At 38.9% G+C, this 26,378-nt stretch overlaps 3 protein-coding genes across 6 annotated transcripts in view; 2 read left to right on the top strand and 1 right to left on the bottom strand.

Annotated features, from left to right (window-relative positions):
* LOC119737512 (sodium/calcium exchanger 2-like) overlaps positions 1-5,303 on the top strand; it is a 73,816-nt gene extending 68,513 nt beyond the window's left edge. For all 4 annotated transcript variants that reach the window (XM_038211931.1, XM_038211932.1, XM_038211930.1 and 1 more), the window contains 2 exons: positions 576-754; positions 1,808-5,303. In XM_038211931.1, the coding sequence (XP_038067859.1) occupies positions 576-754; positions 1,808-1,927 (299 nt within the window). In that variant the 3' untranslated portion in view covers positions 1,928-5,303. The remainder of the gene's footprint in view (positions 1-575; positions 755-1,807) is intronic.
* Positions 5,304-14,279: 8,976 nt separating this feature from the next.
* Positions 14,280-24,973, bottom strand: LOC119738069 (protein ENL-like). Its single transcript, XM_038212795.1, has 5 exons — positions 24,605-24,973; positions 22,705-22,882; positions 20,625-20,851; positions 18,061-18,255; positions 14,280-17,550 (listed from the first exon to the last, which is right to left on the bottom strand). Exons 1-5 carry the CDS (start codon positions 24,614-24,616, stop codon positions 16,075-16,077), a joined length of 2,088 nt encoding a protein of 695 aa, XP_038068723.1. The 5' UTR covers positions 24,617-24,973; the 3' UTR covers positions 14,280-16,074.
* A 374-nt stretch (positions 24,974-25,347) lies between these two features.
* Positions 25,348-26,378, top strand: part of LOC119737638 (unconventional myosin-Ie-like) — a 61,367-nt gene continuing 60,336 nt past the window's right edge. The window contains exon 1 of the mRNA XM_038212109.1: positions 25,348-25,733. Within this exon, the coding sequence (XP_038068037.1) occupies positions 25,731-25,733 (3 nt within the window). The 5' untranslated portion in view covers positions 25,348-25,730. The remainder of the gene's footprint in view (positions 25,734-26,378) is intronic.

Genomic DNA, 26,378 nt, shown 5'->3' with positions numbered 1-26,378 from the left:
TTCTCCAGCGTACAATGTGGCCTTTTAATGAATGAGCGTGCCGCCACATTTCCATCTATTAATGCTGCACCTGTTTTCACGAAAATCATCGTAACTTACGATGCATCGCAGTGCTGCGACACATCTTATTCCTTCAGTGCGTCGCAGCTGCGACGCATCCTGCAATGCATCGTAGGTGTATATACACGGTGACTGCTATATGTATTTATTCAGGGTACAGTAAATAGTCATCTGATATTCAACAAAGAGATGTCAGTTACGACGCGTTGCGAGTCGCAGCCGCGACGCATCCTGCAATGCATCGTAGGTGTATACACGTTGACTAGTATTTATTCAGCATACAGAAAATAGTCGTCTAATATTCAAGAAAGAGTTGTCGGTTACGACGCGTCGCGAGTTGCGACGTGTTACGTTTTCATTTTCTTGGTTTTTCCCGCATCCGCGAAAACAAAATCTTTAAACAGGCCATTGGAACAATATTTGAATACTAACCCTCGAATCCATCCATTTCTGAAAATTACAGGAAAAGCAAATGTTGTATATTCCTTTAAATTTTTTTATATTTGTGACGTCAGGAAGTAACAGCGTGAACGTTTTCCTTGGCCTGGGAATTCCGTGGATCATCAGCGTCATGTACAACCTAGCCACCAAGAAAGGACCGTTCAGGATAGAACAAGGAAACCTCTTCATGTCGGTACTCCTCTTCACCGGTATCGGGACCCTCTGCATCATCATACTCATCATGAGAAGAAAGGTAGGTGGAGATGGAGATTGGAAAAAAGGGGGGGGGACAGCGAACTTTGTCTGATTTTAGTGAGATTCCGGACTAGAGTCAGTGGGGGCAATTCACCTAGACTTGGTTCAAGGCTGAAATCATTTGTTATTCCCTGGATCCAGTCGGCTCCAATTAATCCCTGGCAAGTGCGGTAGAGTCTTGGGAATTTTGGCACTTGGACCCAGGAAGTTCCAAGCATACCTGATTCACATATTAATAACTTCAAATACAGCATGTGTGAGATGCTCAGAATTTTCTTTAGTCCGAGTGCGGAAGTTTTCAAGATATTGCGAGGAGAAATTGCATGATATTCATGCAGATTAGCCGATTAATTATGCAAAACAAGACTGCGTCTTGACGTACAGATACTGACCATTCAGTGGCCGCCTTCTATTGGGTCTTCAGTAACCCCTTGCTGTTTTACAAAAACGTGGCAGCCAAATTGACCAATCAACAGCTTAGTCCATATTTCTGATCAAAACGACGTTAAAAGTTTTTAAATTCGACACCAATTAGCTGGCACGCGGGGTCGCATAAAATTTGCATGCTTGGATATATCAGATATCATTCGTGTGGCTCCACACACGTACGTGACTGTCTGAACCTCCGAGACTAAGAATTGGGACAGGTTTACTAAAAGAGAGTCCGCAGTGGTGCAAGGGCGGATCCAGAACACAATTTTTGGGGGGGGCCAAAAAAAATTTTGTCCCCCCAAAAAGTGGGTCAAAAAATTTTGGATTCTAGATGCTCTGTGGTGCGATCTGAGGCAATTTCTGACCACTTTAACCAATGTTTTTGTGAGGAAAAGATGGTGGTGTACTCATTGCCTGCCTTTATTGCAATGTCACATAAAAAAAAAAAAAATTGGTTTCGTTTTTGGGGGGCCATGGCCCCCTTTGGCCCCCCCTGGATCTGCCCTTGCAGTGGTGTTTGAATTTAAACCTGTGTCACAATTTTAAGAAATCCATCATTCTTATTTCAAATTGCACCACACGTACATCTGCATACAATTTGCTTCTTTTTTTTTGACAGCTTTTTGGAGGTGAGCTAGGAGGCCCCAAGATCACGAAGCATTTGTCGGGAGCATTTCTGGCCATCCTGTGGCTGGTCTACGTCACAATCATGTGTCTTAAGGCGTACACTGTGATTTAGAAGTGTTGCTTGACAACAGATGCATTCTGTGTTGCCGTCTCCTGTCGTACCCGAGAGCTATTCAGATGAAAGTGTGAAGCATCAACCTTTGTGGGTTGTGGTGGACGTTACGCTGTAAATCTACCCCCAGTTGGAGACAAAATATACCCCGGCTTAAGGCGCTTTTCCATATGCACATTTTTTCCCCCGTTAAGTCTGTGTTCATGTGTTTCATTTATCAGGCATGCAACTTTTCCTCGGATCAGCTGATTTTCTCATTTTCCACCTCAGACTTTTGCCATTTAAAATTGAAAAACACTGTACAAAGTCCTGTAAAGATTGGTATTTCCTCGTTTTTTGTTAATTCCATGTTGCATGCCTGATTTATACGGACACAAAAATCGACTTCATATTGTAGCACACATCCCTTTTCATATGTACACAAACACAGCGTGTCCGTTCTGATCGCCCGTCAAAATCGCTCCAAGACTGATTTTGACGCATATGCAATGCTTCGCACAAGCGCAATAACCCGGCCATTATCATGTTGCCGTCAAACCGTCGGATCGATTGCAAGCAATTTGCTTTGGAAAATTGCATGGACCCAAACCTTGTGACTTCATTTTTTACTGGAATGATTTTTTTTCTGTAAGCATGCAGCTGCAACCAGTAGACACATTTCAAATTTTGACGGCTTGCCGTTTTCATTTTCCTACCTTGCTAGCCAATTTCATTTCGCATACTTCACGTATATATGGAAAGGTAAATCACGCGTGCGAAACGCATCGCGAACGCAACGCATACGCAACGGACACAACACGGACTGAAAACGTGCATATGGAAAGGCGTCTTTAATCAGTTCGGTTCCTTTGAGGCAAAATTACATAATATCCTCACTATGCAGTCAAAGTCCAGAAACTAGACCAAAATGGTTTGCACATGTATAACATTGCTGGGTAAAAACAAATAAGTGTGCTAAAATATATATAATTTTGCAAAATTAAGGCACTTGATTTGAAAAACAAAATACCTATATTACAATCAAATTTAAAACTTGAACAAAACATTAAGTGTTTTAATTTGTTAATACATGTATGCAATGACATTTTGTTGCAATCAACGTTACAACGATATCATATAAATTTACAACAGTTTGCAGCTATGAGTTTCCTAATTTGGTTCATATAGTTCTTGAATTTTGACAATCAGATAAGATTTGGCCTACAATTAGTAGGTTCCCTTACAGTTTTACCATTTGTCTATAAAGGACCTTTTTGTATTGATTACTGTTATTAAAATATGTGGCACAGTGGAAATAAATGAACAATAAACAATTATGAACAAAATTGATAATCAGAACAAGAAATGTAAACAGCGGCAAATAACTTTTAAAATTTGTCAAAAAAATAATAATTGGAAGTACGGCACAAAATTTAAGGTATAAAGGAAAACAGTTCTTTTGATTGAGAAGATTTTAGTTTAATTTTTTGCCGTTCGTGTGAGAATCAAAAGTATAAAACTAACGCTATCTTTATAAACTCAGATTCGTGTACAAAACATTCCACTGTCGATTTTCGCAAAGTTTTTTTATAATCTAAAGATACAAAGTAATACTAATACCTCATACATATTCATGATCAAGAGCCGAATTCTCACTGGTCCATTCACCATCACGTGCCAGATGCTATTTTGACTGTTTACCAAGCGCGCGAGCGAGTATTCACACACTGGGTAAATACGCATGCTTAGTAGACTATAACCCGTGCGAAAGTCCACTACGCCGCTTTACGAAGCAATTGTGGAACTATTGCACTGGTGTAGTACGCACGCTTGTGCACATGCGAGTATTCACACACAAGGTAAATACGCATTCCTAGTAGACTATTACCCGTGCGAAAGTCCACTTCGCCACTTTACGAAGCAATCGTGGAACGATCGCACAGGTGTAGTACGCACGCTCATGTGTCTACTAAAAAAAGTCGTCCATAATGCGGTATAAACTCTTAGGGGTTACTGTATTTGCAAAAGAACTAAACTTTACTGAGGTTGAGCAATATTCTTCTGGTGAGCTGGACAAGTTTCTCCGAAGATTTTATGCCGAGGTGTAATACTGCAACGGGAAAATTTGACAACTTAATACGTATGAGGTATAGTAAAACAAATATGACATGGTTTATTTCGGGTGGATAGTCGATATTAGCTCCCCTCGGTATTGGAAGTTGACAAATTAGTTCCCTCGGCTTCACCTCAGGAACTACTTTGTCAAATTCCAATACCTCGGGGAGCGAATATCGACTGTCTACCCTCAAATATGTTATATTTGTAAATTTTGATAGGATTTTAAACAGTGAGCTTTGTTGGTCAATATATAAATGTTCAAGGGTGGATATTATGAGCATTTATTCGTTCCCATTTCCAACCAACAGCGCCCTCGATTGTTTGTCAGTGGAGTCCACAAATTCGGTTCAGTTTAAAAAGATGCCAATTTTGATGAATTTAACTTCAAAATCAAAACAAATTTCTCAAAATGTAACGAGTGTAAATGTACCAGATTGGATGATATATTGAAGGTAGTATATTTTAAATATGAGCTAATTTTTATCTTGTATTTATTTACAGAACCTTTTGTATTCGGTGTTCGCTTCCTATATCCCTATATTACACTATATCGGCTGTTACGAACGATCAAATTTCAAAATTTTAATATATGTGTATATATAATCTATCATATAATTCTATGCATGTTCACAGAGTCTCAGCGATTTTAACTATGAAAGTATGCCGAGCAAATTTTGATTAATATAAAATTGTAAATATAAGAATTGTTTTTTCATATTTAACACTTGTTTTTTGGTGTACTTAGCACAAATGCTTTGTACGACCAAAATATAGCGTTGCTTTTTTTCCCTGTGTGCTATTGTATATAACTGTACATATGGAAATATATCGTTTATTTCAGATATTTTGTTGTCTAGATGTAAAAAGTTTTGACAAAACCACACCAAAAAGTGTGACATCTGAACTATTGTGTTTGAGTGGGTGTGCTTGACTAGAATATGTAATTGGATGAATTTGAGAATGAAGGTCACATTTTTGTACATTTTCCCCTTTGCATAAAAAAAAAAAAAATGTTTTCATATTTTCGGGAAAATGCTTCTTTTCGTACTCTTCCCTGCATAAAAATTATGATTTCACATCTTTTGATCAAGTCGGTTGTGATCATATATTTATAGTTCTTATTCATAAAAAAAAAATCTTTTTATTGTGATTCAATTCAATTCAATTTAGTTGACATTTATTTAGCACTCTCCAATAAACCGATACAAAGTTGTATAATGTATGTACAGTTGACTCTTGTTAGTACAAATTCTGTTAATACAAAGTTCTGGTTATAACAAACATAAAGCCTTGGTCCCGACTGTGCATTTATGTGCACAATGAATGGGACTGATGTTCCTCTTAATACAAAATTCTGATATAACAAACAATTTGGCTAGGTCCGAACGAGTTTGTATTAACAAGACTCGACTGTACAATACAGTTATATTTAAACATGGAGGAAGTTTGTGTTCCTTCCTCCATGATTTAAACAAGCAATTACAAATGTGAAGGTAATTACCACCAGAAAAAAATAATGCTTTAATTGAATCTAATTATTTAAATTAATATTAAAGCTTCTTGAAATGAGATCATGCTGTTTTGGATAAACACAACACTTTTAAACACCACAAAAAATAGAAAGTCCAACTCATTGGAGCGTTCATAATTTCGAATTTGATCGTCTTATGATGACGTCATTTATATAGACCTTTGGGGAATGTTGCTAGGTACATTTTTATACCCCGTTTGCTACCAACGACTGTAAATCGTCCAAGATTGACAAAGGAGTACGCGAAATTGTTCCCCGACAATGTGACACTGCCCGAAACGAACGGCAGGGAATATCGATCGCACAGTGCTTGCATGCATGGGAGCACGCAAATTGAATTACCCACGCTTTGTTCGGGCAATTTGCAGTCGCTAGGGGCCAATTACGCGTACAGGTATGTGTGTGTTTGCACTGAGCAATTTCTCCTCGCGTACTCTTTAAATTTTTACTTTTCAAACTGCATCATTTTTCATAAACTGTTGTCAATCTTTGACGATTTACACTCTTTGGTAGCAAACGGGGTATCAAAATGTAACAACATTCCCCAAAGGTCTATATAAATGACGTTATCATAAGACAATCAGATTCAAAATTATGACCCCGCCAATGAGTGTGGACTTTCTTTCTTTAATTTGCAGTGTTTCTTTCAAATGTGCAGGACATTTGGGAAGTTCATAAAATTGATGAAAATTTTATTTCGTGATGAATAATGCCATCATCAAAGAGAGATACATGGTCTCGGACTTGTTTTGCTATTGAAGTAACAAAAAAATTCAAAATTTAAATCTCCAAGTTTTTTTTAGAATAGTTGGTGCATAATTCTTTTCGTTTATTTTTATTCCTTTGATTTCTTTTTGTGTTTTTAGAATCCTGTACATTCCCACCACAAAATAAAGCAAAACATTCACCATTAAAAAAAAAAGTTTCTCTCTTACCAAACAATTGTGAGATTATTTGTTTTCCAAAAAAAGAACTTACGTTGAACAAAAAAAGTGTTTTATTTTGTTTGTTAAAGTGAAGAAAGTGTATGATTCAGGTATGCTTGTAACAGAAAGTGTGCAAATATAACTTTTCCTGTGTAATATATAAAATATTCAATTTATTTTTAAGTCTTGCGATTGAATTTGAAGACATTCAAATTGTTTCTTGGGGAATAATTTATGTATGATGTGTAATATGCAGCGTTTAAAGTCTTCAGTTTTCTTACAAGTGAACTGTCAAGGTGCAAATATACTTCAAATTTAAACTTGTCCTAATTGTAATTTTCCAAAATCTGTCCCAAGTGAAACACCCTGTTTTGTTTAATGTACAGGGTTTAAAACTGCAGTGTTCTGTAATTTTAGTCAAAATTGTACCGATACTTTATTCACGAGTCGGCCATGTTAAATTGAAAGCGAGGTAAACTCTTCATTTTTGGAACTTGCGAGTAGAAACGAAAGCATTGGCACAAAAATTCATTACAAAGTAATATCAGTCTGCTCTGATGAATAATTAAAAATTTGTGAGTAAACATACCTTATGTTTTAAGCCACATTTAAAAAAACAAATTCAGAGCAAGGCTTGGAGCGCACTTCAATCATAAAATAGTCTGGCACTCTCCCATTCAGCAGTTTACAATTTATAAAACAGATTCAGGGAACACCATAAAAAATGGCTGCCTCGCGAATAAGGTCTTTTTTCCAAATTTAAGAAAAAAGTTTAATTTCTTTTTTTTGTGGGATTGTATAATCACTTTTGTGGCATATGAAAGAGTGTTTTGTTCCTATATATATATATATTAATGGCAGTTGTGATTATTTTTACGAAAGTTTAAAAACAAAACTTGTATCCTTAACAATGAACAGTGTCAGGCTGATTGCAAGGTGATTTTGGAAAGATTTCCATATACGAAGTTCACTAATTTTCCTCTGTATTGACTAACAAGCCTCCAGATAGCAATTTCATGTCATCAAAGTCATTTTGAGCAGTGAGAAAATACAAGCATTTTCTTAGAAAACACTTAGAATTTTTCAGTCCAATCTCATAGGGTTTGTACACAGGGTGTTGAGTGAACTTCGTATATGGAAATCTTTCCGGAGATTTTTGTTTTGGTCTTAAAAAATAGAAAAATATAAATAGAAGAGTATAAAATTTAACAACATTGCAAGTAAGGTTAGGACTTATTACTTTGCCGTTCTTGAGATTTCAAATTCTCCGCAATAACTCTCCCTGTCGTGTTTAGGTAAACAAAATTATTAATCAATTGATTGAAATCCGTATGCTCCATCTGCCTTTGTGTGAATTCTAAATAAACTCCAGTTTACGAGTCAAAGCTTAAAAAAAAATCTACTTATAGTTATTTTTGAGTGTCAGCTTCCTAGACAAGTTAATTGGTTCTCGAACTGCGCGTCTCGCCTGCTTTGGCGATTATCTTTTATGAGTGACCTTTGACCTTGGTGTGTGACCTTTGACATCATGTGAAGGTTGCCATGTTGCAGCTATGACCCAAGTTTGGTTCCAATTGGACTTCAACTTTTCAAATGAGACAAATTTTACATGTTCAGCCTATTTTACAACTTGATCTAAGATGACCTTAGTATGTGACCTTTGACCTTGGTATGTGACCTTTGACATCATTATCATATGAAGGTTGGCATGTTGCATCTATGATTCAAGTTTGGTTCCAATTGGACTTCAACTTTTTGAAATGAGACCAATTTTACAAAACTTGCACCAATACATAGTCCTTTCCTGAACAAAGTCCAGGTGAGACAAGCCAGTTCTTAAACGCTTATCTGAAACGTACTTCTTTTGGTATTTTTTGATGCCATGACCAAGTTAGAGGACAAAAATTGCATTTTCAACAATCAAATCTTGCATAAGAAAGGGCAATAGTTAACTAACCCTTCCTAAAACAAATTTAAAAATTGAGAAATTTAAAAATTCACACATAACACTTAGACTAATTTTTTTTTCTCGTAAAATCTCTTGTCTTTAATATTATACAGACTTTTATCCTTTATTAAGTTAAATACATCTTTTCCTTAATAAAATATACAAAGTGCAAATCCACCTCAGAGTGGGGAATAAACAAAGAAACAAAGCCTACAATGGCAGTGCTTTAACAAAAAAGGGCAACTAACATTAAACTTTAAAGGTAACATACAACATTTGCAAACATCAAAAAACAAAATGCCAAATTATTACAAAATACCTTACTGGACTGTAAGTGAATAATAGTCTCAAGCATCCTGTGAAATCATGGCATCTAATGTGCTGTCATTTTCAAGAAAAGTGGAATTTTTGTATCAATTTCTGAAAATGGACTTTTTTTTTCAAATACTGCCCCCAATTTACCAAAGTAAAATAGTCCACATTTTGTTTGCAATTGGTTACACATCTGTGAATGGGTGCAGGCCAGCTAGTCTGGTTCTCTGACCTGACAATTCCCTGATGTCTATAAACTTCTCCATTTCATCTGAAGTAGGTCTGGGAACCAGACTACAAGAACAGCTGCATTTTGTTCTTGGTTTTTCCAGCATATATGAAGTATGAACACACAACTTAACAGGTCAGTGTAACAATATTTGCTATAAAATACTAACCCCTAATCCATCCATTTCTGACCATTTCAGCAAAAGCAAATGTATATTATCTTTAGCAGCTTTTGAACAAGAATTTGTCCTAAAACCGAAACATTTCAAAAGAACATTTTGCTCGAAGAGTAAGAACATGTAATTACAGAATTGGAAAGATTTCCATATACCTACCAAGTTCACTAATTTTCCTCTGTATTGACTAACAAGCCCCCAGATAGCAATTTCATGTCATCAAAGGCAATTTGAGCAGTGAGAAAATACAAGCATTTTCTTAGAAAACACTTAGAATTTTTCAGTCCAATCTCATAGGGTTTGTACACAGGGTGTTGAGTGCACTTCGTATATGGAAATCTTTCCACAGAATTTGACAACAATTAAGCCCAAACACATTGTGCACTTGGGCCATTGTGGGCCCTTCAAACGTTGGTTTGAAACACCAGAACATACCAACATTGTGTTTATTTTGATAAATCAGGGTGCAAATTCCAACGGGTAACCTAAAACAAAACTGGGCACATCGTGAACGTTGAAACTACATTATAATATCAAAAATGTCGGAGAGAATGTTGCATCCTGACGCTACTTTTTTTTTCATCGCATATTATCTCAAGGTCAGTCATTTCAAAAACGTTGAAAAGACGTGAATCTTGGTCTGGGAAACATTTGTGATGCGATCAAGCTACATGAGTCGTTTGTCGGGATTTCATTCGGAGATACAGGCCAAAATAGGGCCACTTCATCACATCACTTCATCACATCTCTTGGTGTTCCGACTTCCATAATTTTTTAACTGAAGATGGTATCAGCATGCGGTTTTCACAGCAGTAATGCTGAGATTGTGCTCTTTTCAAATCTGTAATTAAAAAAAAATTGATCGGGGTCGACAAACGACTCATTTAGCTTGATCGCATCACATTTGCAATTTTGTTAGAAAATACTCTGAAAATGCACTCGACTCTCCCTAGACTTTGTACACAACGCAAAAAAGTGGCGTCTGGAAATATTCATTCCAAAATGTCTACAGAGCTGCGTTTAACTTTCAGGCTATTTCATATAAAATTGTAAAAAGTAATTTTATTCTACTTTAGTCTGGTAACGGTTATCGGGGGTCATCTTTGATAACGCAACATCATTTCAGTTGATAGTTCAAAAGGCAACAAACTCACATTTCAAAAACTATGCACCCTGCAAATTTTCAAATCAAAACAGGAAATTGCAAAATTCTAAACATGAACAATAATAGCCCCATAAATGTAGCAAATTTACTAGACTACCTCCGTGTTTATATGTCATTTTGTGTCATGTGTCCCGCACTCTACATACGTACATCACAGTAACTGCTCAAACACATTAGTTAAATAGCACACTCTTTCATTGTCCTTAGTTAAAAAAAAAAAATTATGAACTACAATTTTTTCATTCTCATTTTTCAAACATGTCTAGGAACTGTGTAACGCCGGAAATAGGTTTTAATACAATGCACATTGTGTCAATATTGATAAATAAATAAATAAATAAATATTCTCCATTACAGGGCTTTGAAATTTTGAATCACTGACTTCGGGGCCACTGAAAATTGTTGTAAATTTTGGGTTGTAACTATGTTTAACAAAGGCTAGTGAAGGGAAAGGTCAAATAAGGAAAAGAATGGTCGTGTTTTAGTTCAATCCGTCACACCGCCAGTCATAATCAATTTACAAGTCCAGTCACAAGTAACAGAAGATAAACAATAACAAAGGAATGTCTTCGTCATATGTAGTTCATTTGAATAGCGTGTGACTTGACTTGGACTGGAGGACTTGTGGTGGGCTTGTGATGGACTTGTGATGACTTGTGATGACTTGTGATGGACTTGTGATGGACTAGTGATGACTTGTGATGGACCAGTGATGACTTGTGATGGACTAGTGATGGACTTGTGATGGACTTGTAATGGACTTGTGATTGACTTGTGATGACTTGTAATGGACTAGTGATGACTTGTGATGGACTAGTGATGGACTTGTGATGGAATAGTGATTGACTTGTGATGGACTAGTGATGGACTTGTGATGGACTTGTGATGGAATAGTGATGGACTTGTGATGGACTTGTGATGGACTAGTGACGGACTTGTGACGGACTTGTGATGGACTTGTGATGGACTTGTGATGGACTTGTGATGGGCTTGTGACGAACTAGTGATGGACTTGTGATGGACTTGTGGGGACTTGGGATGGACTTGTGATGGACTTGTGGGGACTTGGGATGGACTTGTGATGGACTTGTGGGGACTTGGGATGGACTTGTGATCGACTCGACACAACACTGTAAAATGGAAATCAACCCCCCCCCCCCCAAAGAAAAGAAATGCTGTCAGTATTTTAGGGAATGCAGCAACAACTCTGGTACTACCCACCCCCTTACAGATCATTTTTCTCGGTCTAGACCTCTACAAAGATTCAACTTCGTTCTGAGGACTTGAAAAAGAATGTACCCTCTGATAAGGTGATATTGGTCCTATTTATGTCCCATGTATAATTCTCCTAAAAACCTACCTCACTAGTTATTTCTCTATGACTGCAGCATGGCTATTTTTGCGTGTGTAGACGCCTTTATCGGGTTTCAGGATAAGTGCGCTATATTATTATTATAAAATAGCAAAACGGAGCATCTTTTTTCTTTACAATGAGTGCATGTTTGGAAAGAATGTTGCAACCTGACGCTGCTTTTTTCTTCATATATCATCTCAATGAAGGTCAGTCATTGCAAGAATGACGATAAGACATGAATCTGGGACTGAGAAGCATTTCCAATTTTGCTAGGAAATATTTAGAAAATGTTCTTGACTCTCCATAGACTTTGTACACAACCGCCGAAGTAGCGTCAGGTTGCAACATTCTTTCCAGAAGTTTTTGTATTTTGCTGCCCCCTATGAACATGATGAATTGCTCCCATTGACAAGACTGTAATAAAACCCCAAAACATACTCAACTATTTTTTAGACTTTTAGTAACTTTAATAAAAGGAAGAAAGGTTTGACTTAGAAGGGAAAGCCATCCGTCACAGTTTTCACGACGAGAAAAATTGAGTGTGCTGAGGGACAGGAAATTTGTCTCTGTGCAGAAACTGTGACGAAGTCCAACAGTGATTGTGGTTCTCTTACTTAAGTTACAGAAATTTCTTGGTTTTACTGAGTGGCCCGAATTTTATTACTAGCCGCTAATAGCCGTGCTAAGAAGAAGCGCTTTTTTCAATAATGAGATAAGCCCGGTTCATACTTCATGCGAAAGCAAGTGCGAAGCGCGATTCATGTCGTCAACAATGGTGGACGCGCTTTGAACGTATTATCGACGCCACAAATTTCGCTTCGCTTTCGCGTGAAGTATGAACCGGGCTTTACACGTACTCTCAAAGGATGGTTGAAAATAATATTAATGATAATCTGGGAGGCTAATCATCCTTACTCGCAGCTGAGAAGCTGAATTGCGAAGGACGCGGCTACAACGTGGTCGAGCCGCAGGCATGTAAAGGCGCCTAAGGCAGCCGCCATGCGACCCATGTCTGACCACAAAGCACAGCCAGAGATCGAAAGTGTTCATTTTTACGGCCTATTATTTAAAAATGAATACATATAGGCCACTGAATATAAACCTTATTAATACTGACACACAAAAAAACAGCTGTCTTATGCAATACTGTATGGTATATTAAACAGTTTTTATGGTAACATATCTTCAAACAAAATTTTGGAAGATATATGAATCATGTGAAACCAACTCCCCCCCCCCCCCTAAAAAAAACCCAGTAAACATTATTTTCTGAAGTAGAATAAAAAAACAAACATACAAAAGAATGAAATAAATAAAAAGAATGTTGTATTTGGCAGCATGGGTGGTTATCAGTGTCTCAGTGAAAATGAGACAGATATAGGTTAAATAAATGACTTTGTACAAACTATATACATAATGAACATACATGTACATGTTTTAACTTTAGCACTTCCAAAAGTTGTTTTTCTCTTTTCTGAGAAAGGGGGGAAAGTCACAAGATTTCTTGCTTCAAATGTGATATTCTAATAACTGATGGAATGGATAAGTGAGGAGGTGATTCCGTGAAATTTATGGAATTTTTTAAAGACCCCCTGTTTTACTGTACAGGGTGGTAAAAAAAAAAGGACACCCACTTTTGACAGCAATTTTCACCAACTTAATGAAGTTATTTTAAATATTTTTTCACATAGTGGTGAAGTATAGGCCTTTAACCATGCATGGTGAAAAAAGCTTAGTAAGGCAAAAAAAAAAAAGTCTCCGGTTTCTGGTATGGAGCTTGTCCAAAAAGTGGTGCGGCGACGCGGCTTTTTTTTTTTTTTTTACCTGACTTTTTTGCTTCAAATGTCGACTGATGACTGCAAATGGTGCCCGACTAAACTTAGTGCAAACATATGGGAGTTCAGAGAGGCTACATGTACATAAAGCTTATTCTCGATCATAACCCCATCTAAAAACACGTTAAAATTGTGCAGCAGCAGAATTCCAGTCAAACCAGTGAGTTTGGCGGTTTTGAGACATCATCTTTCATTGAAAAAAAAACTTTTTCATTTTGCCGACGCGCATGGCTACGGCGACGCGCGCGCATACCAGAAACCGGAGACTTTTTTTTTTTTGGCCTAATAGTTGCAAAAATAGTGATATTATGCTAATTTGAATACAGGTCACCAAAAATCAGTCTTGTCCACGGGTTATTCTTTGTAAATTGGACGTTTTCGTAGTTCATAAAAATTAAAAACCTTCCCACCAAAATACATTTTGCCCTGGTAACTTTTACTGAAGCTGTCCAATTATTCATGTCACTGTTAAGATCATCTACTCAATGAGCTGTGCATTGTTGCATAACATAACATAACAATCAAATGTCATGCTCCTTCAAATAAAGCTCCGATAGCTGAGCTCAGTCAAGCGAAGGGAATGTAAACCCCCGTGGACAAACGGGTTTCGCACATGAAATGTTCAAATTAGCATAGCTCAACGACAAAATGTGCAAATGCAACAATTTTTTTCGTCACATTTGCTTAAAGGCCAGTACTTTAATAGCTACTAATCGACAGTTAAAAATGATTTTTAAAAGTAGGTGAAAATTGCTGTCAAATGTGGGTTTCCTCTTTGTCGAACCACCCTGTAGACCATACCTGTGAGCATTTTTATGTTATCATTTTCCCACTTATTATGTTTTCTTAAAAAAAAAAAAATCCAATTGCAGCCAAAATTGCTGGATAAATAAGCGAGTTCCGTATTCCAAAATAGTCTTGTGTACAGCAAGATTTGACGATTTTGTTTTCGGGATAACCGCGGCAGATAAATGTACCCAAGGCTATGGGGGACGTGGCAACCAAATCTGCATTCTGTGCAATTTTTCGTGAATCGAAAAGAGATGGAACTTTCGTCCGCACCAAAGTTTTGACACGCAAGACACCTAAAAACACTTCGCTATCCAAAGGTTTTTCGCAACATGTTATACTTTAGAACACGATGATCTCTTCAATGTTGCCTGTACCCTGCTACGCTTTTGCGCGCATAAGATGAAATGTTTATCCGAAAGAAATATCGTCAAAACTTGATATGCACATGCGCAGTTGGATTACGAAGCACGCTTATGGGAATCCTACAATTATATGATTACCCTTTTCCCCCCTTAAAGGCAAGTTATCAAGTTCCCTTGGAAACTCGACTAAATTTGGCACAAACTTTATTTTTGAGACACATAAATAACTCTACAGATTGAGTGAAACATGTCAAAAAATCCTACTTTTATATCCAACCATGCCTGAAAAAAACAAAAAAGGGAACGCATCTTTCACACTCGGGAAAATATTTCCCATCAAAAGTTTGTATAAAAATACTTCTTGCTTACAAGTTTGACTTGTTTTTTTTTTTGCGTTGGGTTTACTTTTTGACATATTTCCGAATCCTGCAGATTCATAACACATTTCTTAACTTTCATGTAACACAACTTTAAAACAAATATGTCGTTACCTGTACACACATAAATTGTCACTTGTCCGTATCAACTGAGTCTCTCTGAACTGTTTAATACATGTACCTCAATACTTCTTGTAAAAAGAACTTTCGAATGTACTTTGTAAAACCTTGACTGCCGTGGCCTCATGGTCTGGGGCATTGAATTCGTGGTCTGCGGGTAATTCTGCAGGTTGTGGGTTCGGGTCCAGCCTGGGGTTATGGTGCGTGTGCCCTTGGGCAAGGCACTTTGTCACTTATTGCTTCTCCCCACCCAGGAGTAAATGGGTACCTGCGAGGGTAGAGATGGTTATTGTGATTGAATTAGCTTCCTTGCGCCTAACAGGCTGCATCGAGCTGTATACTCCCCAGGGAGCTGAGATGGTATATGGAATGTTTAATTGGCCCAATGATCAGGGGTAATAATAATGTAAAGCGCTTTGATCTTAGTTAAAGGCGCTATATAAGATCCCGCTATTATGATTATTATTATTATTCTGAATTTTAAACAAACATCCCCAAGATGTGTCTTGTGATAAGGTTCGACCCATTTTTTTTCCCTCGATGTTTGAAACAGTCCAGTTATATGGCACAAAAAAGGATATTTGCAGATTTTGTGAGAAACTGTCCGAGTTGGACATATGAAATGGCAAACATTTTGGCAAAACATCTGAAACCCGTCAACACTCAACAAAGATTGTTGATTTTTTTTTTTTAAACCTCTTGAGCTTAAGCGAGCTGTTTCTTAAACCAACAGTATTTGTGTGACCTTCACAGGTGTCCATTTTTGAAGAAAACAAAAACAGCCTGCCACTGACTGCTATTGAACACTTACCCTGTAATTAACAATGGCACTTGCCTGTATAAAGGCATTAACGACTTGAGAGGAGACTAATAAATGGTGGCAGAAGTGGGATGGGAGAGCTAGAGCCATCAAGCTGACCTGCACTACGCAAACAGTGACACACATTCCTGTAGCTTCCGCAACGTTGTTTGATCCAGGGAGCAGAGGTCAAAGTCAAACGTGGCATCCGTTATGTTAAAGAGTCCAGTTTCCTCGATTAGGTCTACTACTCTCTGCAACTGGTCCCGGTTTTGCAAGTGGCTGAGTTTCTGGTGTAAGAGAACCAAGTCGTTGAGGTAACTCTGGTTCCCCTTGGAGAGTTTTGAATCTGCATGTTTGAGTTTTCCTTCGTTGGTTTTGGCCGGTTTGGAATCACTCGATTTTTTGTCAGCATGTTTGGGCTTAGTGTCCACCGCTTTGGATTTGTTCTCAGAGCTTCTTTGCTTCCCATCAGAGCTCTTTGGTTTGGCTTCTGGAGTTTTCTGTTTAGCGTCTGTGCTCTTTTGCTTTGAGTCGCTGCCCTTTTGCTTCCGTTCGCCTTTGCTACTGTAGCTGTTTTTCTTTGAGCCGTTGCTGGTGCTGTTCTTTTTACTACTGCTTGATTTTGAGGTGCTTTTAGTTTTGTCTGAAGCAGCAGGTGTCACTGAGGGAAAGTTCCCGTAGCCTTGTTCATTGGATGAGGTGGAGTGATTGCTGAGTGGTGGCAGCGGTGGGATCGGAGATGGAGTCTTCCTGTATGGCAGACCGATGTCTTGATCATCGTCATCATCATCATTCTCGTCTCCGAGTTCTGCCATGAGGGTGTTTAAGACTCCCCCACCTCCTCTTGGTAAGGAAGAGAAGCTGATGCTGGAGCTAGGGCTGTGCGCCTCCCCGCCTTCTCCCGTACTCAGCTCATCCTCAAACGGAGGTAGCTCCTTAGGAGGTTCAGGTGCCATCTTCGACGGCTTCCTTGAGATACAGATTTCAGGAGTAAAAAGTCCAGCATCGCTCCGGCTCACAGCTGGCTTTGCAGTTTTTGGTTTACTAGGTTTCTCTTTCTGTTTGGCTTTATCTCCTGAAGAGCTCTTTTCTGCAGGAGAAGGCTTAGCCAAGGAGCTCTTTTCATGCGGACCTCTGTCGCTTGAGTCCTTCCGTTTCCGTTTCTTGGCAGAGTCCTGAGATGTTGGGGCAGGAGCTGGTGAGGTAGAGGAAGGCCGCTTGGCACTGGGTTTAGTCTTAGTGGAATCTTTAGGGGGTGGTTTGGGGCTAGTTTTGGATTCTTTGGAGCCCGACTTGGGCTCCTTAGAGCCAGACTTGGTATCCTTCACAGGAGTCTTGCTATCTTTACTTCCAACCTTAGAATCCTTCCCGCTACTGGACTTGGGTTCTTTGGAGCCTGTTTTGAGTTCTTTGGAGCCTGTTTTGGGCTCTTTGGAGCCTGTTTTGGGCTCTTTTGGACCAGGTTTGGGCTCCTTGAAGCTTGTTTTAGGTTCCTTGGAGCCCGTTTTGGGCTCCTTTGATGATGTCTTGGGCTCCTTAGAGGCAGTTTTAACCTCCTTGTGATCCTTCACAGGCTTGGACGAAGTTTTACTGCCATCCTGGTGAAATCAGACGGAAATTGCAAAAAGTTACAACATGGGTCACATCTTCTTACAAAAAGCAACCTGACATATATTTTAACCTCAAGAGTGTCTTAAGAATGCCTTGGGCCCAAGCTGATTAAATTAACAAAAGAACAGCCTCCATTGAGATTGAAGAAATTTGGCCTCGTGTTTTGTTTATTGCAACTGTAGACGCTTTCAAATTCAGTGCAACCTCACCCTGATTTAGTTTAGATGCCAAAACAATAGTACACCCCAAATTTTTGTATCTGAAAATCCATGTTTGACGTCACCCCAATTATAGATGCAAAAATAAATTACTAACTCCAAAAACGTCTGAAAATTCATTTGTGACTTGGACCCAATTTGGTATCGAAGCCAAATTAAGTGCGTGCACTTTATGTTAAATTATCTTAAAATGTAAAATCGATTATCTAATACCCACCCACTCCCCCTGTTTTCGGAATGGCAAATGACGTTATGGAAAAGATTGAATTCTGTTCTGACCTTCGCTGCTTGTGTCTTCTTTTTGTTGACCTGTAGACTGGGCGCAGCGGCTTGGGGCTTGCCCTTGGCATACAGGGACGAGTCGCTGAACGAAGGCGGAAGGGGTTTGCCTCCAATCCCGCCCTCTGACACCGGGAAATTGGGCGGCGTCGTAGGAGAGGTAGGAATGCCGGGGTCGGTAGGCAACACGCCAACCTGATGATAATAGAATGCGTGTAAAATTAACCCTAAATCCCTAGGCATTTTTGGCTGGGATGCAACCTCAATCCCGCAGAATCCCCCGATAGTCTCCATGTAAAAATTGCATACAGCCTCAATCCTGCAAAATTCTCCGTTATTTCTTGCATGTGGTCCTTGGATGGGTGACCACTGCCTGAATCCTGCAAAATCCTCCAGCAATCACTGTCAATATGTTGAGGCAGAGCCAGTGACATCCTGGAGAAGTGCGGGGATTTCAAGTATAATCTAAGCCTAAATTTATGCACGGCTGAGCATAAACAACACAAGGTCCGGCCCAAAACCTTGACACAGTGCATCCTCCAAAATTGACACAGTGCATCCTCCAAAATCGGCTACACATTTTTTGCCATTTAGCCTCAATCCTGCAAAATCCTTCATTTTGCAAAGATGATTTTGCAGGATTTTGGAAGGTTTACATCACAACCCTACACGATTAGGGGTGTGCATTTACGGGTAGTTCGGAGACCGGATTCCTGAACGGAAAAAAAGTGTGTACCCGGGTGACCGTCAAAATAAAGTCAACACCGATTTCAAATCTCATAAGTTCCTGTTGAGATTGTTCATAAAGGTCTGCACGATAATACTACCGCATCGGTGCGTCAATACAGCAAGTTACAAGTGTGTACAGTGAGCTTTATGGTGTAAAGTGCAACTTTTTCACGCGCGTCATAAACGTGAAACACGTTTTGTTTTCCCTGTAGCCTGGTTTTCATTTGGAAAAATCCCTACCAAAAAATCTCATAAATCTCATAAGTTGCTGTTGAGATTGTTCATAAAGGTCTGCACGATAGTACTACCACATCAGTGCGTCAATACAGCAAGATACAAGTGTGTACAGTGAGCTTTATGGTGTAACGTGCAACTTTTTTGGCGCGCGTCGTAAACGTGAAATACGTTTTGTTTTCCCTGTAGCCTGATTTTCATTTGGAAAAATCCCTACCAAAAAAAAAAAAATTCAAAACCTTTCTTGTTCATTATGCGAGAAATTACTCGGTAATTGTAAAGTTGGTTACGGGTGCCCCGATCCAATAATCTAGGACCGGTTCCTGACATTAAGGCCAAACAAAAAAATAAGTCGGTCTCTGGTCAGCGCGCGCGTCGATTTTAATCATGCGGTCGATCTTTTTTTTTTCCAAAATGTTCCACGGTAGCTCCAACAGCGCCCTCTTTTTCCGCACCTCCTCAATTTTTTTTACCAAAGAGCACCAAGGAATGGGAAATTGCACCAAGGCAAATGATCGAAAGCACCAAGGCAAATTATGGAGGACACCAATGTACATGAGGACACCAAAAAAAGCAAAATAGTACCCCACCTTGTCTGTACAATCCAAGCTTGAAGAAAAAAAAAAAAACCACGTGGCCGCGTCAATTCCGGAACTTTGGTCTGACCAGAGACCAAATATTTTTTTTTTTGGCCTAATGGTCGGGTACCCGGTTCTGATGCACAGCCCAACACACGATGCAACACTGTTCATTGGGCCATGGACAAATTCTGAGGCATTGAGAGCTAGTCCAAACGAACAATGCCGTTGTTGTATTGTGCTGAAGTTGGGGCCCGCAGACTCAGACGCAGCTTGGCCGTAGGGTTTTATGGGATCTTAGTTAGACTAAGCAGGCTTCTCCTTTCAACAAGCATGACATCTTGTTGATGCGTTTCGCAGGGTTTCGAGGCTTAACCCTTTCATTACCACATTGTTTATTGACTTGGCTCTCCCCAGGACCAAATTGTTTGCTCAGTCATGCGGAAATCACTAGAGCGTGAACAAAATGACCACAAGTCCAAAACTCACTTTTTTCAACCCAGATTTTCACTGCCAAGGAGTGATTTAAGTCATAGGTGTTGTGTGTAAAGTTTGTTCCTTGAACCCTACTCTTTTATGTGATGTAACAATGTAGTCCATGTGTGTAAATATAAGAAAGTTATGCCTGTTTGTTCATCTGGTTCCATTTATCAAACTGCAAGCCATTTCACCACATGACCGAATGGCTCTCCATACCTCAATTTGTGCGTGGATACTTCTGAAGCACTTTTCTCATTTTTTTTGTAATGGCAACACTATGAATAAACTAGACCATTAGAACGATCCGAAAACACTCTTTCAGCTGGTATATGGTTGATGTATGGACGGCCAAACATATCAACATGCCGCCTTTCTGAAAAGTAGTAAATAATCTGTGTTGAAGGTGTTCTGTGTGTGGTTTCCTGGTCGACTAAAGTCGCCCATGGGAACCAGCAGGGGGGTTCTTCTTGTCGACAAAAGTCGCCCATGGTAAGGAAAGGGTAAATCCCCATGAGGGTTTTGGGTTGTGGTACTGATTCTTACCCCTCCGGCTTTGAGCAGTTTCCTGCGGAAGTCTTCGGTCGGATTGTGGAAGGTCAGCTTCTCGCATCGGATGTGGTTGACCGGAGGTTGCTGCTCCGTGTTCAAGAAGAGGTCGTAGTTCAAGATGACCTTCTTGGGCTCTTCCTTGGATCGGAAGTGAACCTCGATGGTCATTAGGAAGCCTGCGTAGCCCGATTCAGCGACTTCATACGGTGGCTCTTTGACGACTGGGGATGGAACGGTACATAAAATAGTTGTAGGAAGTAGGTTTATGAAAATAGAGATGGGGAAAATGCTACAAATGGTTCTGGAACGATATTGGATACATTTGGCTGGTTTGACTTGTGATTGACTTGTGATGAGTTGTGATTGATTCTTGATGCCTTGTGATTGATTTATGACGACTTGGGATGACTTATGACTGTCATTGATTTGTGATGATTTGTGATTTGCAAGTGATAACTTATGATTTGCTCGTGATAACTTGGGATTGACTTTTGATAACTTATAATGACTTGTGATTGACATTAATTTTGATGACTTGTGATTGACATTTGATGTTGTAATTGTCTTGTGGTAACTTGTGATGACATGTGATGACTTCCGATTGACTAGTTATCGACCTGGGAATGATTTGTGATCGACTTATGATGCTTTGTGATTGACTTGTGATTGACTTGTGATTGATTTGTGATTGACTGTGATGACTTGTAATTGACTTGTGATGACTTGTGATCGACTTGTGATTGACTTGTGATGACTTGTGATGGATTTGTGATTGACTTGTGATGACTTGTGATGGACTTGTGATGGACTTGCGATGACTTGTGATGACTTGTGATTGACTTGCGATGACTTGTGATGACTTGTGATTGACTTGCGATGACTTGTGATGACTTGTGATTGAGTTGCGATGACTTGTGATGACTTGTGATTGACTTGTGATGACCTGATTACTCTTTAGGCCAAGTAAAAAAATAAACCAGTTTCTCATCTCCATCCGCTTCCTTTTTCCTGCCCGCCTCCTTTTTTTCTAAAATTCATACATTTGCAATATATTCTGCAAATATATTGTCAATTATATGTCTTTTAAATTTGTTTCCAACAAGACTGTAGCTACATGTACACGTATAATCGTAGAAAGGGTTATGACTCCTTTGGACTCAATTTAGTATCAGCGAAAGAGTCAAGAAAATGGAAGAATCTATCTACCAATTTGGAAAATCCGCCCTCTTGCTCTTGGGACAAGTTGTCTGAAAAAGACTTACGTAAACAGCGAAAGTAAAAATGCCACAAATGGTTCTTGAACAACGTTGGATAGATTAGGCTTGGCTTGACTTGTGACTGACTTGTGACTGACTTGCAATGACCTGTGACGAGTTGCGATTGATTTTTGATGCCTTGTGATTGACTAATGATGACTTGTGATGATGACGTATGACTGTGACTGATTTGCCATGACTTGCAATAGCTTGTGATGACTTGTGATTATTGACTTTTGATGTCTTGTGATTGACTTGTGATGACTTGTGATGACTTGTGATTGACTTGTGATGACTTGTGATTGACTTTTGATGTCTTGTGGTTGACATGTGATTGACTTGTGATTGACTTGTGATTGACTTGTGATGACCGGACCAGAAACTATTTATTTTTTCTACTCGGCCTAAGAATCAGGGTAATTTTTTTATACGAAGTGGCTATCGTTACGGCAGCCGTTGTTTAGCGCCCTCTACGATACTTTTTTGATACGCACGCAGGTATATAATTATTTGTTTCGCCACGTGTTAGCGAGCAGAACTACAGCTCAGTCAGTAGAGGGTAGGATTTTGCACCGCGAGGTTGTGGGTTCGCATCTCAGTTTTGCACTCAATTTTTTTTCCTTTTCTAACCTGAGGCTTGGAGGATTTTTTTAAAAAGGGAAATAAAGTCCGAATTTCATAACGTTCAAATTCACTTTTTTTCCTCCTAATTTTATATTTTCTTCTCATGTTTTTATCAAAGTTGCAGTCTACCGTAACGATAGAAAATGGGAAATGCGTTACGGCTGCCGTAACGATAGCCACTGCATTTTTTATACCTCTTCTGGGCTTTGGGAAGCTCTCGTGCAGCTGAAAGACGACCTTATCCACAAAATGGTGGATGTTGCTGCCCTCTGGGCCCCGGACGAACACCATCCAGTCATGAGTGAATCCCTGAGGCGTGGGCTTGTCACGAATGTTGGCTCGGTGGCCAAGCTCCAACTTGACCTGAACGCTCTGTGTGACGGAATGGGAAAAATTGACGTTATGAAGCATTAGCAATCCTATTTGATGAAGTGGAGCGGAGTGTATCGTCTTTTCTCTCAAACCTACAAGGCCTCAAGCGCAGAAAAAGGCACAAGTGCAGAATACCCCGCCACTCGATCTATCCACCTCGTAGCCGGCTACGAGGTCACGGTTGGTTGACCTCAATAAACATTCTCAGCGCTACTTGTATGTACTATGCGTCATGCTCCATTGCACTCCCACTTCGTAACCGCGTAGCCGCCAACAGGGTAGTTGGTTTGGACTTAGAATTTTTTCAGCAACTCCCATTCCTTTTGTGTTGCTTCGTTCTCAAATAATGGACCCCCACTCAGTATCCGCGTAGCTGGCATGGACTTGAATTGTTTCTTTTCCAGTGATTCCAACCTCATAGCCAGAGAATTTAGGGGTGTATTTCCGAGTGCATGGCGGGGTATTCTGCAATTACTCCCAGAAAAATTACTTGCAAACCACTTCACCCCGGGATTATTCTTCCCGAAAAGTTTGATTTTCGCAAAAGGCAAAATGCTCGGACTTGTTGTTCAACATGCGGTGTTAAGGGGGAAAAAAATCATAACTTTTTGGTAATGAGAGATAAAAAGCTGATTCAAAAATCAAACTACCGGTAGGCCTATTGTTTATTTTTTAAGGATTCCTAACCACCATGACCACTAAACACTTTGATAAGTTTGGAATTTTGTGCAAAAATTTAGAGGTGTTAAAATAATAATTTTGACACTTACAATTACAGAATGTTTTCATTGGATTAAATTGCCATTTAAATTGTTATATCTCCAAAACGCAAGCTCGTAGTATGAAAAGATTCAAACGTTCTTGATTTTGTTGTGTGATTCTCTTTCCTGTGACACAAAATTTTCAAGGGTTGTATGAAAATAATCCAAAAGCTGAACTCCCTAACAAAAGGCACGAGGGATTAATTACTAGCGTGTTTAGATGTCACCCGATATATAAATCATGAATATATACATGATACTGTCTTACTGATACTTTGGCGATAGTGAAGTGTAGGGCCCCTGTTTTGTTTTGATCAAATTAGAGGAAAAATGTTTTGTATTGCTCAAAAATCACCTTTACAATCGAAAGCAGACTTTTCTCAATTCTAATGCCATCCGTTTGCAATTTTGAACAGATTCTTGGGGAAGAAATCACGATTTTCCTGCGCAGTTTGTGCCTTGCGATTCAGCGCGCCATGCGTGCTCACGGTACATCGCGCGGTGATCGCCATATTTATTTTCGGGTCGCGTGTTGTTGCCGCGCTGTCATCGTCATTTTACCCCCAAATTTCCCTCAAAAAATCAAAACCCTGCCCTTTATCTATGACATAGGCCCTACCTGTTTATTGAGAATGTTGCCAACTAGTTTGGTAGGCCCAATAATTTTAAGTGGATTTTGTTCCCTTTTTTATAGGAACCAGGCCCTACACTACACGATCGCCAATATTTCTGTACATTTTTACTATTATTCATGTTATTGGAGGCCTATTCTGTTAAACAGCGATTGGCCTACCAGAACATTGTAACGTCTGAAAAAAAAATACTGTTTTACTTTTAGTGTTTACAAAAAAAAAAGTTTAGCCTAGCGTCAGCACGTTTTGCATTCATCACAAAATAAAAATAGCAATCGTTCCAAATATTCCATTTTAAAGGTCGAATTCCCAATTCTTTTCCCCTTTACCTGTGTGCTCATCGTGCTGGCTGCAAACGCCTCTATACAAAACAACGCTGCCCTTTCAAAAACTACAATATCTGAAGCGGAACGCTGTCATCTTGCCGTAGAAAACATCACTCAAGCGTCAAAATGGCGACAGATATGAGAAATTCCCACAATGCATCCACACTAAATTTATGTCAAATTTTATTGAGTTTGAGTGGTCATCGGAAATACGTCAAAAACTCTGAAATATACACTTTTATATTTGTCGTCCAACCATGCTTTCTAAATAGTACTTGAGTTAATTAAATAAGAAGCACTTCGAATGGGAAAAATAGGTCAAATATTAATGAATTACATTATAATTTTCATTGATAAGTGCATCAAAATATTGCGACATAAAACAGTCGTAAAGAATATACGGAATACACGTCTTGTATGGTATCCAAACGACTGTCATTAATTTCTTAATTATTTGAAGCGAATCTCGAATTGTAAGATTGTATTATATTTGTCGTCCAACCATGCTTTCTAAATAGTACTTGAGTTAATTAAATAAGAAGCACTTCGAATGGGAAAAATAGGTCAAATATTAATGAATTACATTATAATTTTCATTGATAAGTGCATCAAAATATTGCGACATAAAACAGTCGTAAAGAATATACGGAATACACGTCTTGTATGGTATCCAAACGACTGTCATTAATTTCTTAATTATTTGAAGCGAATCTCGAATTGTAAGACCGGGGTTGAGAGCCAGACTGTTTGTATTATAACGCATGAACCATGAACACATCTGAGCGATGAGCGGCGCGGGCGGATGACTCAACTTGTGTCCAGATTTTTTGCCGACTAATTCGTCCAATTGTTCCTCATCTAATCAGCTATGACATGATACAACCGAGGAATATAAGAATCTGTTGCGTGTTGTGAAATCGTAGCTCCATTTGAAAGAAGAATTTGGAGATCGAGTGAAGTAGAATTGTGGCTCCAAATTTCCAACATGATCCCGGAAGTACTGAATGGATCGGGTTAAATTTGCTGACTGTACTGGGAGTGCGAGTGAGAATGTTATTGGAGACCGAGTGATTGACAAGACCCGGTTGGTTTGCAATAGTGGAAAAGACATCAATCCCCAATAGACAAGATGGTGAGTAAAAGTAACTTGATAATGATACAGTTTCCCTTGTGATATTTGAGCTTAATTATTTCTGAATTATGTTGACCTCAGTCAATGACACTACAAAATTAATTGACGCTTGAACATGTTGCATTGTTGGAAGTTGAACCGTTGAACTGTGCTTGGACATGTTGGACCCACCTCCATAGTGATGATGATAGGTGGGGCTGGCTGATGTCATGGACTAGCCCCATAAATGTGGCCAATTTACTGCACTACCGTCATGTCCGTAATTTCCATAAAAATAAAGGCCACACTTGGAACATGTACAAAAACATGTAGAACTTTGTCAAATTTTGATTTTCACATTTAGGCTTAGTTTGAAATTCATTTTTGCTTAAAGGGAATATACAACATTTGCAAACATCGAAAAATAAAACTACCAAGTTTTTATGAAATACGTTACTAGGATGTTGGTAAATGACAGTCTAAAGCATCCTGTAAAATTATGGCACCTGGTGTGCAGTCATTTTCAAGAAAATTGTATTTTTGTATAAATTTTCAACAGTGGTCAGCCGACCACCGTTGGAAAAACCTAACTATTTTTCAACTACTGCTCTGACTTCACCATTTTTTCAGTCCAAATTTTGTTTGCTATTGGTAACATGTTCATGA

The sequence above is a fragment of the Patiria miniata genome, unplaced genomic scaffold, assembly GCF_015706575.1.
Source record: "Patiria miniata isolate m_02_andy unplaced genomic scaffold, ASM1570657v1 HiC_scaffold_3, whole genome shotgun sequence".
Classification (NCBI taxonomy): domain Eukaryota; kingdom Metazoa; phylum Echinodermata; class Asteroidea; order Valvatida; family Asterinidae; genus Patiria; species Patiria miniata.
The sequence above is the reverse complement of the archived record's forward strand: the minus strand, read 5'-3'. Positions and strand labels throughout refer to the sequence as shown.

Bases quoted from the DNA above. Each gene is read 5' to 3' on its own strand.
- LOC119738069 (XM_038212795.1), bottom strand. The intron at 20,852-22,704 runs GTATAAAAAATG...TTCCATCCCCAG, and splicing joins CTTCCCAAAGCCCAGAAGAG to TCGTCAAAGAGCCACCGTAT. The intron at 18,256-20,624 runs GTAAGAATCAGT...TATTATCATCAG, and splicing joins AACTGCTCAAAGCCGGAGGG to GTTGGCGTGTTGCCTACCGA.